This window comes from Rhincodon typus, chromosome 18 (assembly GCF_021869965.1).
Source record: "Rhincodon typus isolate 14 chromosome 18, sRhiTyp1.1, whole genome shotgun sequence".
In the NCBI taxonomy this organism is placed as follows: Eukaryota; Metazoa; Chordata; class Chondrichthyes; order Orectolobiformes; family Rhincodontidae; genus Rhincodon; species Rhincodon typus.
In genome coordinates, this window is record NC_063349.1 from 6,828,710 (window position 1) to 6,843,689 (window position 14,980).

The 14,980-nt window shown below is 39.3% G+C and overlaps 1 protein-coding gene across 1 annotated transcript in view; it reads left to right on the forward strand.

Annotated features, from left to right (window-relative positions):
- LOC109924088 (importin-8-like) overlaps positions 1-14,980 on the forward strand; it is an 85,347-nt gene that overhangs the window by 14,917 nt on the left and 55,450 nt on the right. The window contains exons 6-7 of the mRNA XM_048607813.1: positions 5,405-5,494; positions 9,364-9,465. Coding sequence (XP_048463770.1) covers positions 5,405-5,494; positions 9,364-9,465 — 192 coding nt within the window. The remainder of the gene's footprint in view (positions 1-5,404; positions 5,495-9,363; positions 9,466-14,980) is intronic.

A 14,980-nucleotide genomic window follows, 5' to 3' on the forward strand; every position in this document is an offset into this window, starting at 1 on the left:
CGGGTCCGGTTCTGAGGAAGGGTCACCGGACCCGAAACGTTAACTGTGTTTTCTCCTTCACAGATGCTGCCAGACCTGCTGAGCTTTTCCAGCAACTTTGTTTTTGTTCAAGAATCTGAGTTGAGTTTATCAAGAAATACATATCTGATATCAATAAACATGGCCATGATGGTGTCCTGTCTTGTTCCACATCTTTGGCGATTCATAAGGTAATAAGTTCATCAATGCAGCAGGGTTTTAATGGCCCCACTTAAATAGCTGATACAGCTACCCTAGCATGTATTTGTTAATAACCTCAGATTCTTATTATTCGGTGGCCATACTGGTTTCCATGCACCATACCCTTAGCCACACACATTGTGGCTACTGGAATCTTAGATGTAAGTTTCCAACACTACAGTGATTACACTTGACAAATGCTTTATTGATTGAAAGCACACTGGTTATCTTGGGGTAATGAAAGACTATATAAATTCCTGTCATCATATTCAAAAGTCCCAGCTTTTTAGCATACTGGGCGTATTGATATCCCTCAAGTGCTGTGTTTAACTGAGAATTCTTTCTGTACTTTATCACCGAATATTGACAGATTACTGAAGTACAAGGACACATTTACTGAAAGCCTGTCTGTTGTTATCTATTTATTTCGCCTTCCTCTGCAATCTTTCTCTGTTCAGTCTTCTTAGGAAACTGCACGTTCAAGCTCACACTGTAGAGGAGTAGAACACTTCCATTTGCAATTACGATTTAGCAACTTCATGATGGAATACTATATTGGGAACAGCTTTTCCATTGGATAACTAATTTTATGGAGTTTACTTTGAGAAATGTGAAGAAGTGTAACATCCTTTAGTTGCTATATAGCCGTAATTGTGCATAATATGCCAGTCCAACACACATCTATGTACAACAAAAGCACAAGGTTGTAGGCAGTCTGACAATGCCAGATGGATTGACCCTGCCTTAAAACTAATTTCTCACCACTTCACACAAAAAAGGTCACTGACATTGAGTTTGGGCTTCATCAAAACTGCTCAGCCCCTGATGTCATTCCAGCTTTGGTTCAAACGTGGTCAAAAGAGCTGAATTCCTGAGGTGAGAGTGACAGCCCTTGACATCAAGGCCATATTTGACAGCATTTAGCATCATGGAGCCTGAGCAAAACTGGAATCGGGCGCAAACTCTCTGCTGGTTGGAGTCATATCTGGCACATATGAAGATTGTTGTGGTTGCAGGAGGTCAGTCTTCTCAGCTTCAGGACAGCTCTGCAGAAGTTCCTCAGTATATGCTTCTCAGCCCAAGTGGCTTCAGCTGTTTCATCTATGACTCCATCATAAACTCAAAAGTGGTGACATTTGCCAATGATTGTACATAGTTCAGCACTATTTGTGACTCCTCAAATACTGAAGTAGTCCATATTTATTTAAATGCTTCACTCCAACTGTAAGCACCTGCCCAAGCCAGTCACTGTTCAAAGCAGCCCCTGCAGGAATCTAAAGCAAAGTAAGTGGTTTTCACCAATCATGTTAATTTGCAGGCAGCCATGCTTAAAAAAAAACCTCCAATGTCCACAGTGAGCTCCCAATGACCTTTTTAAACAAACCACTGCAAGTATTTCCACAGAACCTGAAATAATTCTATTTTCCATGGCCCTTCAAAACTTAGTCCTCCAAGCAATATTAAACATAAACCATTTTTCTAACAAGGTGTTTATGTAATTAAACATCAGCCTCTATCCAGTGTAAAGCTTTTCAGGCTTTCACTTTCAGCGAAATTTGAAATCTGATTCAGCCGACCTTAATGCAGTGTCAAACATTGATGACTACTTAGTGACTGCTAAGGACCTTGTCTTGCATCCTGAGATGTATCAGACTTGCTCCAGTGCTCCATCCAAAATATAATTGAATGTTGCTTCTCCTTTGCAATGACAAGCTAGATTTGAGATAATTGGCAAAAGAGGTAAAGATGGCATGAGGAGAAAAATGCTATGATTTATGATAACCTGGAATGTAGTGCCAGAAAAATAGCTTCAATAATAACTTTCAAAAGGGATTTGAACACGTGCTTAAAAAGAGGGAAAAAGTGCAAAGCTTTGGGTTAGAGGGATAAGTGTATATATTTGTCTTTTTTTACAGAATTTGCATTGCCTTAATGAGCTGAATGGCCTCCTGTGTTGTATCTTTCTATCAATTCCTTCACCACTTTTTGAGCTGGCATTTTTCTGCCTGGAGCAATGACTGTGACAGGTTCAGCTGACCAGGCTGTGGACTGTCCACTCGATATAGAAATGTTGGCATTTCCAATGTATTGAAGTGAATCAAAGTGCACTTGTGCTCTGCTGTTCATCATAACTGTGTCCCTCTTGGCAAATGGTAACATTTGTATGTATATGCATATGACTATGAGGAAGACTTGCATTTATAGAGAGCCTTTCACAACCTCACACAGCTCACAACAGATTACTGAAGTGCTTTTAAATTTCAGCCATTGTAGCAATGTAGGAGTATTGAGATCATTCTGTTGATGACTTTGTCTGTTACTCAATTTTTTATTTTATTAAATTTTTAAAATTTATTCCTATTTGTATTTATTACAAATCAAAAACATAATTCCCAACATTTCTATTTAGCCATGTGTGGCAGATAAGGTGTTGAATAGGGGAATGAGATGCACAGGGATGTTCAGTACCCTGTGCCAATAACTGTTAGAAAGGAGGCTTTTACTCCTTGATGATGATTGTTATTAAAAAAAATCCTTGCATTTATATAACTGTTGCAACTGCAACTGTAGGAGAATATGCCATTACTGTAGTCCCATGACTCCATGGGTCAAAACATAAAATGAAAATACTTTTTCTAATTACCAGGATCACCAATTAAATATCTTACCTACTTAAACAACAAGATCTATCATCCAGGTTTCTTAATGAGCACAAGTATTCGTTTATTATCGAAACAAAACTTATTTAGTTAAGATACAACAATTGGTTAAAATAGACAGTAGTATAGAAATATAAACACTTACTGTTAAACTATCTCCACATGCAAAACACACACTTCTCAAAAAAGAAGTGAAATAAAACAAATTTTCTGAAAAGATTGGCTCTCTGAAAATGAAAATACTTGGCCAATGGATTATTTTTGTCAACAAAAGCATACAAAGCGAACGTTCTGAAGTATGTTGCTCTGAGTTCTGGCACATGTGGTCAGTTCACTAATCATGCATGGTTGTTTCTGGAGTCTTGAAGGCACAGTTTGCTTAGGAATTGTAAACTTGATGTTTCTTCAATCCCTGTTTCGAAAGAGAGAGTAGATTTCACCTTGAAGTCAACTAGAGGGTTTTCCTTCAAAAAAATGAGTGAGATGAGCTAGGCAGCTTGTTGTTCGTAAGCTTTCCTCCAATTCAGCTTGTTATAAATAGACTTTTCTCCAACTCAACTTGTTTTCAGGAAGCTTCCCTCTAACTGTGCTATATAAAACAAGAATATCTCCAAGCTACTGGCTGCTTAAAAACAGTCCCAGGAGTTGTTTCCGTTCTTCAAACTACTCACTGTGCAAAACAAAAGACATGGGACTTGTCTACAGAAAAGCAAGAAGTTTTCATCAATTGTGATTTCATGCGAATAAACATTTTAAAACAAAAATCGAGTGTCCACATTTGAATTTCCAGTTACCTCTTTTAAGAAAATCACTCCAGGTATTTCCATAAAGCTTGAAATAAATCACTTTTCCACAATCTTTTAAAACTTAAGTTCTTTAAACAGTACTTGGCCTTGTAACAAATAAATCCTTATTTTCAAAAAGAATCTCGTAATTAATAACCATGAGGAGCTTACTAGCTAGTGTAGTCGGTTGCATGTATCTCATTGTGATAGTGTGAAGATAGGGGAGATCAATGGAAATTGGTGAGATGAGGGTGATTGCTGTTGACATCAAAGCTGCATTTGACCAAATGTTGCATCAAGGAACGCTTGCAAAATTGGAATCAATAGAAATCAGAGGAAAACTGTCCTTTGGTTGAAGCCATACCTAGTGCAAGGGAAGATGGTTGTGGTTTTTGGAGGTCAGTCATCTCGGCTCTAAGGCATCACTGCAGTAGTAGAGGAACTCGGGGTAGTGTTCTGCTTTGAACCATCTTCAGCTGCCTCATCAATTACCTTCCCTTCTTCATAAGGTCAGAAGTGGGGATGATTGCACAGTGTTCAGCACCACTAAAAAATCCTCCCACTAAAGCAGTTCATGTCCAAATAGAGTAAGAGCTGGCAGTATCCCTCAGACTTGGGCTGACAAGTGGTAAGTAGCATACAGTCATACACACGCCAAACAATGACCATCTCCAGTATAGCAGCATCTAATTACCACCCCTCAACATTTAGTGACATTGCTATCACTGAAAGCACCTAGTATCAACCTCCTGAGGGTTACCTTTGACCAGAAATTGAACTGAACTGGCCAACTAATATAGAGTGACTACAAGAGCAGTGCAGAACCTAGGAGTCCTGCAGGGAGTAACTCATTCCTTGACTCACCAAAGCTAACTTACCATCTACAGGGCACAAGTCAGGAGTGTGATGGAATACTCCCTGCTTGCCTGGATGAGTGCAATTTCAACAACACTTAAAAAGAAACTTGACACAATCAGGACAAAACCGCTCACTTGATCCACAAACGTTCACTCCCTTGACTAATAGTAGAAGAAGTATGGACCATGTATAAGATGCACTGCAGAAAATCACCAAGACTCCTTAAACAGCACAATTCAAACACAACGGCAGCAGAACTCTTACAAGTTGCTCCCTGAGCCACTCACCTTCCTGATAGCAAATACGCCTCCATTTCTTCACTGTTGCTGTTTCAGAGACTTGGCATTTCCTCTCTAACATCATTGCAAATGTGCTTACTTGAAATGGGCTGCAGTGTTTTTCCAAGGCAGCACATCACCACTTCTCAAGGGCTATTCAGGCTGGGCAATGAATACTGGCCTAGCTATATCCATGAGTAAATAAAAGTGAATCAGTAAGGTAGAAAGGTAAAAATGGAAGAGTTATATTTTCTCCCATCCTTCATCATTGTTATCATGCTGGTAATAAAGTTACTTATTGTCTTAGGGTTTTACACAGGGAGAGGTAAGAGGAACCAAACCCTTCATCGCTTATTTTTCCAGATAAAATTACCCTCTGTTATCATTAAATTGTGTCACCCCACTGTTTATTAATGTTTTTCGTTAAGCAGAGTTGAGTATTTTCAAATCTTCATTGCTATGTGTGTGACTGATCTTGAAACTCTATCAGTTAAATATGAACTAAATGGAAAGAACTACATTTGTAACCAGAAATTTCTGACAGTTTGATTTACTTTTCAGAGACTTGTTCAACTAAGTTGTCTCTCTGGCTTCCTTTTGCTAGTACACACTACCACTGCAACTGGTAAATAAACAAACCATGACTCAATGGATGGAAATATTCCGAACAATCATTGACCGAGATGTTCCTTCTGTAAGTGCTTTTTGAAACATTTACTTTGTTGCATTGAATATGGTCACCTAATCAGGTGTGTGCTTACATATACTTGCCTGTCTCCCATCCCTATTGTTGGGCTTCTGTCTGCTTACCGCGTGAGTTTGTCTGTGTGCGCGTGTGTGTGTGTCCTCTCATTTTCTCCGATCTCTTTTTTTTTTTCCTCTCTATGTATATCTCTTCCCTTTCCCATCTCCACCTCCCCTTTCGGGTGTGTATGTGAACTATCTGTCTCTTTCCTGACCCAAACAGATCAACAGTTTTTGTTTTGTCTGGATCATTTGCCATGAATATTATGAAATAAGAGTGATTGAAAAAAATCCCAGACATTTTAGTCATACAGGAACTTCCTGTACTACTGAGACCAGCTAAGATCCCTTTGAACTTCAATCTCTTAAGCAATGCATCACAGTTCCTGTCATTGTGCGCTGTCAAAATAAGATGATTGCTCATTACAGATTACTTAGACTTTGTTGATCTAAATCTGGGTGAGCAACCTTCTGGACCAAAAAAAAACCAGAAAAGATGTGACCTTTATCATACTTCATATTCAAACATTTGCTTGAAATCTGGATTGTGCACTTATTTTGACCTTTCTTTCCTGTCACATTTCTCCTTTTTTTTGTCCATTTGTCTGTTTCTTCTTTCTCTCTATTTTTCTAATGTGTTTGCTCTAATGTTCTTTTGTTTTGTATTCACCCTCATCTCTCCCATGTGTTCCTTCTGTCCCACCCCTCAAGTTACTGCTTCACTATCTATCTCTTATGATCGCTATTAGATCAACGTAATGATTCAAAGAAAGAAAGAAATCCAAAACATCTACCTCGTTTCTAGATGTTTAGGTAGTACTGCCTTCAATGTGATGAGACAGACTACCTGCAATAATCTGATCATGAGATACATCTGTTAATGAGTAAAAAGTTCGACCAGTGGGAGGCGTTGAAACTGAATTTAACATGATACAGAATCAATTTATGTCTCAAATGGTAGGAGTTTTACTTGATGAAAAAGAGGGGAGGGCACAACTAAAGATGTAAAAGAGAAAGCATATGTATTTAAAATGCAAAATAAAGTACACATCTTGGTGAATGAGAAATGTACAAAGAATAGCAAAGAGTAACAAAAGCAAATTCTAAGATCTGCAAACAAAAAGTATGAAAAGAAACCACAAGAGAACAAGAACCATCAAAGATAATTCTCTCTTTTACAAGGAAAAAAGATAATTAGGAGCAACGTGGACCCTTTAAATTATAACAGTGATATTGTTAATGGAAGCAAGGAAATCACAGGCATGTTTAATAATTATTCTGCATTAGTATAAACAGTGGAGAAAAAGAATAGCACACCAACATCACAAGGAAACTATCGTTCAGTTCAGGGTTGGGACTGACTGAAATTAATACGTGCAATTAATAATTAGCAGCATATTAATACTAACAGAATCACAGGGATACCTGAATGATGTCGGGGGAGGCAATGGCCTAGTGCTACTATCGCTGGACTGTCAACCCAGAGACCCAGATAACATTCTGGGCACCCAGATTCGAATCCTGCCATGGCAGATGGTGGAATTTGAATTCAATAAATATCTGGAATTAAGAGTCTAATGATGACTATGAATCCATTGTTGATTGTCGGAAAAACCCACCTGGTTCATTACTGTCCTTTAGGGAAGGAAACTGCCATCCTTACTTGATCTGACCTTCATGTGACTCCAGACCCACAGCAATGTGATTGGCTCTTAACTGCCCTCTGGGTAATTCAGTATAGGCAATAAATGCTGCCCAGCCAGTGACACCCTCGCCCTGTGAATGAATTTAAAAAAAAACCCAGGGTGTGGTTGACCATGCCATTGTGTCAGTACCGGCTCCAGTTGGCTCACCCTGGGTTGTGAGTGATGCCCAATGGTGGATCTGGTGGACTCTGCAATAGTGAGGACAGAGGAGCTATGATTGCATAACACAAAAGCTAGCTATGGCCAGAAAGAGCTTCCTCTGGAAGGAGGATTTTTCTTGCCATTAAACGTAAGTAGGAAATTGATTGGGAAACCATCTCATACTTCTCCCAGGTCTTATCAGGTCAGTGTATAAATAATTCTTGTCAACACGTCATTTGGTTCCAGACTGTGCACCTAGCTTAAGCAGAAGTACTGCAATCTGTTGCGATGGTGTGAAAATTTGGAACGCCATATTGTCTACATGCCGCTTGCCCTGGTACTTAGCTGATGAAGAATGGTACAAAAAGATAGTAAGAAAATTGCAAATGCTTCAACTGTAGCATCCAAAGTTCTTTCAGTTTGGGAAACCATGACGTTAGTTTAGATAGTTGCACATGTTACATTATTACTCCACTAATACTTCTTATTGTCCTAGACCCAACCATCCTCTGCTTTATTAATGACCTTCCCTGTAGTGTAAGGCAGAAGTGGGGATGTTCGCTAATAACTGCACAATGTTCAATGCCATTTGTCACTGCTTAGACACTGTAGCAGTTCGTGTCCAAATGCAGCATGACCTGGCTCAGGCTGAAAAGTGGCAAGAGGCATTTGCGCACCACAAATGCCAGGCAATGATCATATCCAATAAGAACCAATCTAACCAATGCCCTTAAACATTCAATGGTGTGATCATCACTGAATAAAGCAACTGGCTTAATTGGCACTGGATCCATAAATGTCCACTCTCTCTATCACTGTCACTCAGTACCCATAGTGTATACCATCTACGAGATCACTGTAGAAATTCACCAAAGAGCCTTAGCATCTTCCAAACCCATGACCACTTCCATCTCGAAGGACAATTGCAGCAGGTACATAGGAACACTGCCATCTGCAAGTTCTTCTCCAAGCTGCTACCATACTGACTTGGAAATATATTACTGTTCTTTCAGTGTTGCTGGGTCAAAATCCTGGAACTCTTTTCCTGATGGCAATGTGCTTTATCGACAGCATGTGGACTGCAGTGGTTCAAAACGTGGCTCACCATTGCCTTCTCAAGGGCAACTAGGGACAGGCAATAAATGCTGGACAAGCGAGTGAACTTTTTAAAAAAAAAAAAAAAGGTGACAGGATAAAACTAATAATAACCAGTATGGATTGGTGTTTTGGCCTTAAATATTCAGCATATTACGACACCACGGAATGTTAATACTGCCCAAGTGGGATTCCAGAGTAAAATGAGGTTTGACGGATCATCTTTTTGTTTGCAGTTGATGAGAATGATGGTTATTTACTGAACATATTCACACAAGGCTGCCAATTTTTCTTTCTGTAAAAAATTGCTTTTTGGTGAAAGGGAAGCAAAACAAAGCTCTATATTATAGTTTAGAAAGATCTTAACGCAAACGGCAAAACAGCGTTTTAACTTGCTTCAGAGTAATATCTGTTACAGATACTGCATCCCAATTAACTGTTACTTCTATCTTAAGTCTTTAATATCTTACTTAACTGATTCTTTTCAGCTTTAATGGCCTCGAGACTTCTTTCCAGTTCTGATGATCTAAGTCTCTCTTCAGTTCTGATAGCTCAAAACTTCCTACAGAAGAGACTTGATGTTTCACAAACCAAAACCCTTTTGCTAGAATGCACCTGTTTTCCTGAACTGAAACCCGATTCTGAACTGAACTCAAAAAAAAACTAGTGACCCCTGATTTCCTTGATAACAGTGAGGCATTATACTACAACCCTGAAGATGTAATGATGGTGTAACAATTAGTTGAATCTCCAAAAAATTTGAGAAATGTCATAACTACTTAAAACAGACTATTCATTTAGATGAGTGAATGTGCAATTTACTGTATGCTATGGAGTAAAAGTAGTTGAACGCATTTTCAACTCCTTAACCTTGCAGGAAACATTGCAGGTGGATGAAGATGACAGGCCTGAGCTGGTATGGTGGAAGTGTAAGAAGTGGGCTTTGCACTTGGTTACAAGACTCTTTGAAAGGTATTGGGTAGATCAAAAAATGTATTGTTTGCCACATCTAAATGCATGCATCCCAGAAAGTCACAACATCGGCTGCTAATTGATTGCAGTATTTTTGCCTCCATAATTCTAATCATTGACCCATTCCAGGAATGACCTATTTTATGTTTAAAAACTTTCAGATATCAGCCATAAATTTTGCCTTCCCCTCTTTTGAACATGTGTCCCTTTTTCCTGACTTATTTTAAGGAGATGAAACAGAACCTGTGTAATTTTGTTTCACACGAGTGTATTGCAAAGAAAAAGAGAAGCTAACCCACCTCGCCCATTCCATCTTGAACATACCGTCGTCCATCCTCCATCACACAATGTTCATCATAATATTTCCTTTAGTTTAGGAAAATACTTGTAATTCCTCTTCAACCTCTCCCCTAAGGCAAGTTCCAAGAGATGCAGGTCTAAGTCAATTCACTTCGTATCTATGAGCAGATGCTTGTTCCTTACAGAAGGTGGTCATGGGGAACTGGTAGAAGAAAGCAAATCAGATAACAAAGGCTCTAAAAGGACACACTAAAGATTCACTTGAAGTGATACAACATGGTTTTTGACTGTTGAGAAAATTATTGGCATTGACAGCTGACAAGCAAATGTTGAAGGAAAGATAACAGAAGAAAGGACTTGAATCAATCATGATAAAGGCAAAGTATAAGATGAAAGAATCAGCAGCATCAGGAAACATGGTTATCTGAGGCTTGTAGTTTGCAATGTCCAACACACATTGGCCTTCAAGTTATCAACAGCCATTAATAGTGTTCCACTTATTATTGGCATCATTGTTCTTGAATACTAGAGACATGGTACTGTGTGCAGTTATCCATCTATCTCTCTTTTGAATGCTTGCGACAGATATGCCTGGCCATGTGCTGCACATGTCAATAACTTACACCAGAGATTGGTAACTTTGAAAAGAAACATTTCTTGACATCTGAGATAACAAGGTGTAGAGCTGGATGAACACAGCAGGCCAAGCAGCATCAGAGGAGCAGGAAAGCTGACGTTTCGGGCCTAGACCCTTCTTCAGAAATCTTCTTCTTGACATCTGTTATTTCTGTCCTTTTTCTTTTGGTTTGGTTTTTCATCCTAATGTGTCAATCTTAAATAACATCCACTTTAACAGTGTCTGATTTGTTCATTGTTCTCAATAGCACTTCGCTGAACCTTTATCAAGTCTACAGATCAAAACTGTTTTAGAAATGGCATGACCAAAGCTTGGACAAAGAAGTTCTACTTTACTTTTACAATTTAATTGTCCAGGCAAAATATGCACCTTACACAAGAATCCTCTGATCCTTCTCAACAGCCTTAAAAATATGGACATTTAGACATACATTCTTATAAAATAGCCTTCTCTATAACACTTTGTCAAGGATTTTTGAAATTATTGATACACGCAATCAGTCTCCAGCATCCACCAACTTCATATTTTTTGCTGAATATTTCACTCATTTTAGTGTGGTATCCAAAAATAGAAGTTGGAAACAGGAGTATGTCAATCAGCCCTTCAAGCCTCCTTTCACTATTCAACAGGATCATAACTGATCTGATTACTCCATGTTTCTCCATATCTCTAAGAACAAAAGTGGGTGGAAGCAGAGTTCCAAAGACTAATGACCCTCTGAAAATAAATTATATTTATCTCTACCCCTGTATGAAACAGTATTGCCTCCTCCTCGGTTGTCCCACAGGTGACATGCACCCTGTCCTCTCAATGTCTTTGTAAGGTCTTTCAGGGTCTTACAGATATCTGTCAAATTGCCTTTTACTCGAATACAAGCCTAGCCTGTCAAACCTTTCATCATGCAGCAACTGCCCATTTCGCGTATTAATCAAGCAAACTTCCTCTGAACTGCTTCCATCATATTTGTATCCTTCTCAAGTAAGAAGACCAATACGGTACACAATCCTATATTGTATTCCAAATGTTATCTTGCCAATGCCCTGTATAACTGAAGCATTTCTCCCTACTTTTGCATTCAATTTTCTTCTCAATAAGCTATAATTTTCTATTTTTTTTGCCGAATTGGGGAGGTGATGGTTTAGTGTTACATTGCAGAATGATAATCCACAGACCTGAATAATGTCCAGGGGACAAGGGCAAATAGAATTCAAATTTAATAAAATTCAAGAATTAAAAGCCTTAAGGAGGATCATGAAAAAACCATTGGTGATTGTCATAAAAACCCATCTCGTTCAGTAATGCTCATCAGGGAAAGGAAACTGCTGTCCTTGCTTGCTCTGATCTGGTTTACATGTGCCTGTTTAAAAACTAAACCCAAATGTCCTCTGAAATGGCCTATTGAGGATCTCAGTCATATCAACTGCTAGAATATCTCAAAATGGGAATGGAACTGGAATGACCCCATGTCATCAAACTAGACACCAGAAACAACAAGGGCAAACGCAATGGTGTTAATCCTGTACAGTTTGCCTTAAGAACATCTGGAGGCTTGTGCCAAAAGTAGGAGAGTTGTCCCACAGACTAGTGAAGCTACAGCCTGACACTGTCATAGTGATATATGAAATTGTACCTTAGAGAGACTGTCTCAGAAAACACCATCTCCCACTGCAGGATAGACCCAGCAAAGGTAGCAGCACAGTGGTATGCAGTCAGTGGAGAGTTGCCCTGGCGTCCTCAACATTGACTTCAATCCCATGAAGTCTCATTGCATCAGGTATAACATAGGCAAGGAAAACCCCCTGCTGATCACCACATCTCCCTCAACTGATGAATCATTACTGCAGTTGGTGTTCAACATGGAGCAGGAAGCATGCAGAGTGAAAAGGGAATAGCATGTACTCTCAGTTGGGGACTTTAATGTCCATTAGCTCAACAGTGTACCAGTGACCAAGCTGTTCAAGCCGTAAAGGAAATTACTGTTAGACTGAGTCTGCGGCAAGTGCTGAGGGCATCAACAAGAGAGAAAACAACGTCATCCTCATCGATCTATCTGCTGCAGATGTGTATGTTTGATTGTATCAGTAAGAGTGAAGACTGCACAGTCTTTGTGGAGATGATGGCCTGTCCTCTCATTGAGGATACCCTCCCCCGTTTTGTGTGGTACTATCTCCATGCTAAATGGAATTGACTTGGAACAGATCTAGCAACTCAAGGCTGGGTATCCATGAGGCGCTGTGGACCATCAGCAGCAGAAAAGTTGTAGTGCAGTATAATCTGCAAGTTTGTGATCTGGCACATTTCACCCTCAATCAGGCCAAGAAATTAGCCCTGCTTCAATGACAAGTACATGAGGGCATGCTAAAAACATACCTAAAAATGAAGCTGTCAACAAGGTGAAAATCCGAAATGGGACTACTTGCATGTCAGACAGCATAAGCAGGAAGTGAAAGACAGCTTTAAGCAGTTCCACAACCACTGGAATAGATATAAGCTCTGCATTTCTGTCACAACCAGTCATGAGTGATGGTGGGCAGTTAACTCACTGTGAGAGGTGGCTTCTCAAATATTCCTGCCTGTAATGAAGTGGAAATCTTGTCCATCAGTGCAAAAGATAAGACTGAAATATTTGCAACAATCTCCATTTCGGCTTCCTCGAGGTCCCCAGCATCACAGATACCGGTTGTCAACCAATTACATTCAACCTCAGTGATGTCAACAAATAGCTGGAGGCAGTGGATACTGCATAAGCTTTGACCCTGACAGCATTCTAGTCTTGAAGATTTCTGATGAAGAACTTGGCATACCCCCTCACCAAGCTGTTGCAGTACTGCTACAACACCAGCATCTACCTTACAATGTGGAAAATTGCCCAGGTATGCCCTGTATGCAAAAAGGACAAATTCAACCCATCTATTTATTGCCCCGTCAGACTAGCCTTGATCATCACAAAGTGATGAAAGGTGTCACCAACAATGCTGTCAAGCAGCATTAGTTTGCAATAACCAGCTCATTGACATTCACTTTTGGGTTCCATCAGAACCACTCCACTCCTGACCTCATTACAACCTTGATGCAAACATGGACAAAAGAGCTTAATTCCAAAGGTAGGGTGAGAGTAGTTGCATGTGACATCAAGGGCACATTTGACCAACTTTGACATCAGGAAAACCCAACAAAACTAGAGTCAGTGGGAATTGTGACTGATGTTAAGCCATATTTACTGATAATTCTGACCAATTTAAATATAAGAACTACATTGCCACTTTCCAAATGATTGGTGCAATTCTAGACATTTGAGCTATATAATGGAGCCTCCATTTATTTCAGCAGTCTATGGCAGATACCTTTAATATATAAGCGCTTTAATCCTGGAAAGAACTATGTCTACTTGATTATATTTCAATTTTAGCATCAATAGTGTCTTGTTGCATTCTAGCAGTCTTCATTTGTAAAAATTTATTTCACAGTAAATATTTAAATCCCATGCCATGTTATTGGATCTCATCCAGATTCTCTCGGGCTGCGTATGGTTCTTGAATGCCGCCTTAAATATTAACACATCTGAAAAAGACTTCGCAGTTGCTGCCATCCTTTATAAGTATTTTTATCTTTACGGTCTGCCCCTTTGTAGCAGTGCACCATACTTATATATATTTCACTGGCTTTCTCTATCAATTTATATTTTTCCTCCTTTCCCATCCTGGTGACACTGATTCATTGTTAAGGTATGCCACTGCTGGGGATGGTCAACTGAGGAAAGCCACTCAAGTTGTCATTACAGTGTACACTGAATAATGTGAGCACTGATAAATTTTACAATCTTGGGTGACATTGCAGCTGAAACTACTCTGCTAATTTCCAAACGTGTTAGAATAATTAGAAATGATGTTTGCCATTTTTCGTCTAAGTAACTTGTAATATGTGCACCTTCACTCCTGCTGAGATCAATTGACTGGGTTTAAGTTGAGACTCAAAAATGGAACCTTTCTGATAGACAAATGTCTACTACACACTGTCCAATTCTGCTGAGGTAACTGTTTTCCTTTCTACACAACTTCCCTCACCTGTTTACCTGGAATTGCCCATATTGATAACTACAACAATTAACAATGTCAGTAATAGAGGGAGAAATAATGATGAGATGCTGCATCACTAGAAATGCCGCCAAACTAGAACCAGATATTACTAATGTGGTGAAAAAGATGTTGAGTATTCAAAATTATTTGTGTTTCTAAACTTAGAAAACTACCTTGAGAAAGGAGGAACAGAAGCTCAAGGCGCATTACCGAGGAGTAGTTGTCATTTGCATCTGGACAGATATTAATTTAATACTTTAACATTAATTCGCTTTTCTCCATTTTTAAAAAAAAGTTCATGGCTACCACCTTGCTACCAGAGAAAGTGATTTTTGTTAATACCTAGCATTTGAGAGACTGAGAGTGCTGTACCTCATTAATAAGTTCAATTTGGGAAGAGTCACACATGGTGAAACTGAATCAGAGATAGTAGGAACTGCAGATGCTGGAGAATCCGAGACAACAAGGTGCAGGGCTGGACGAACACAGCAAGCCAAGCAGCATCATAG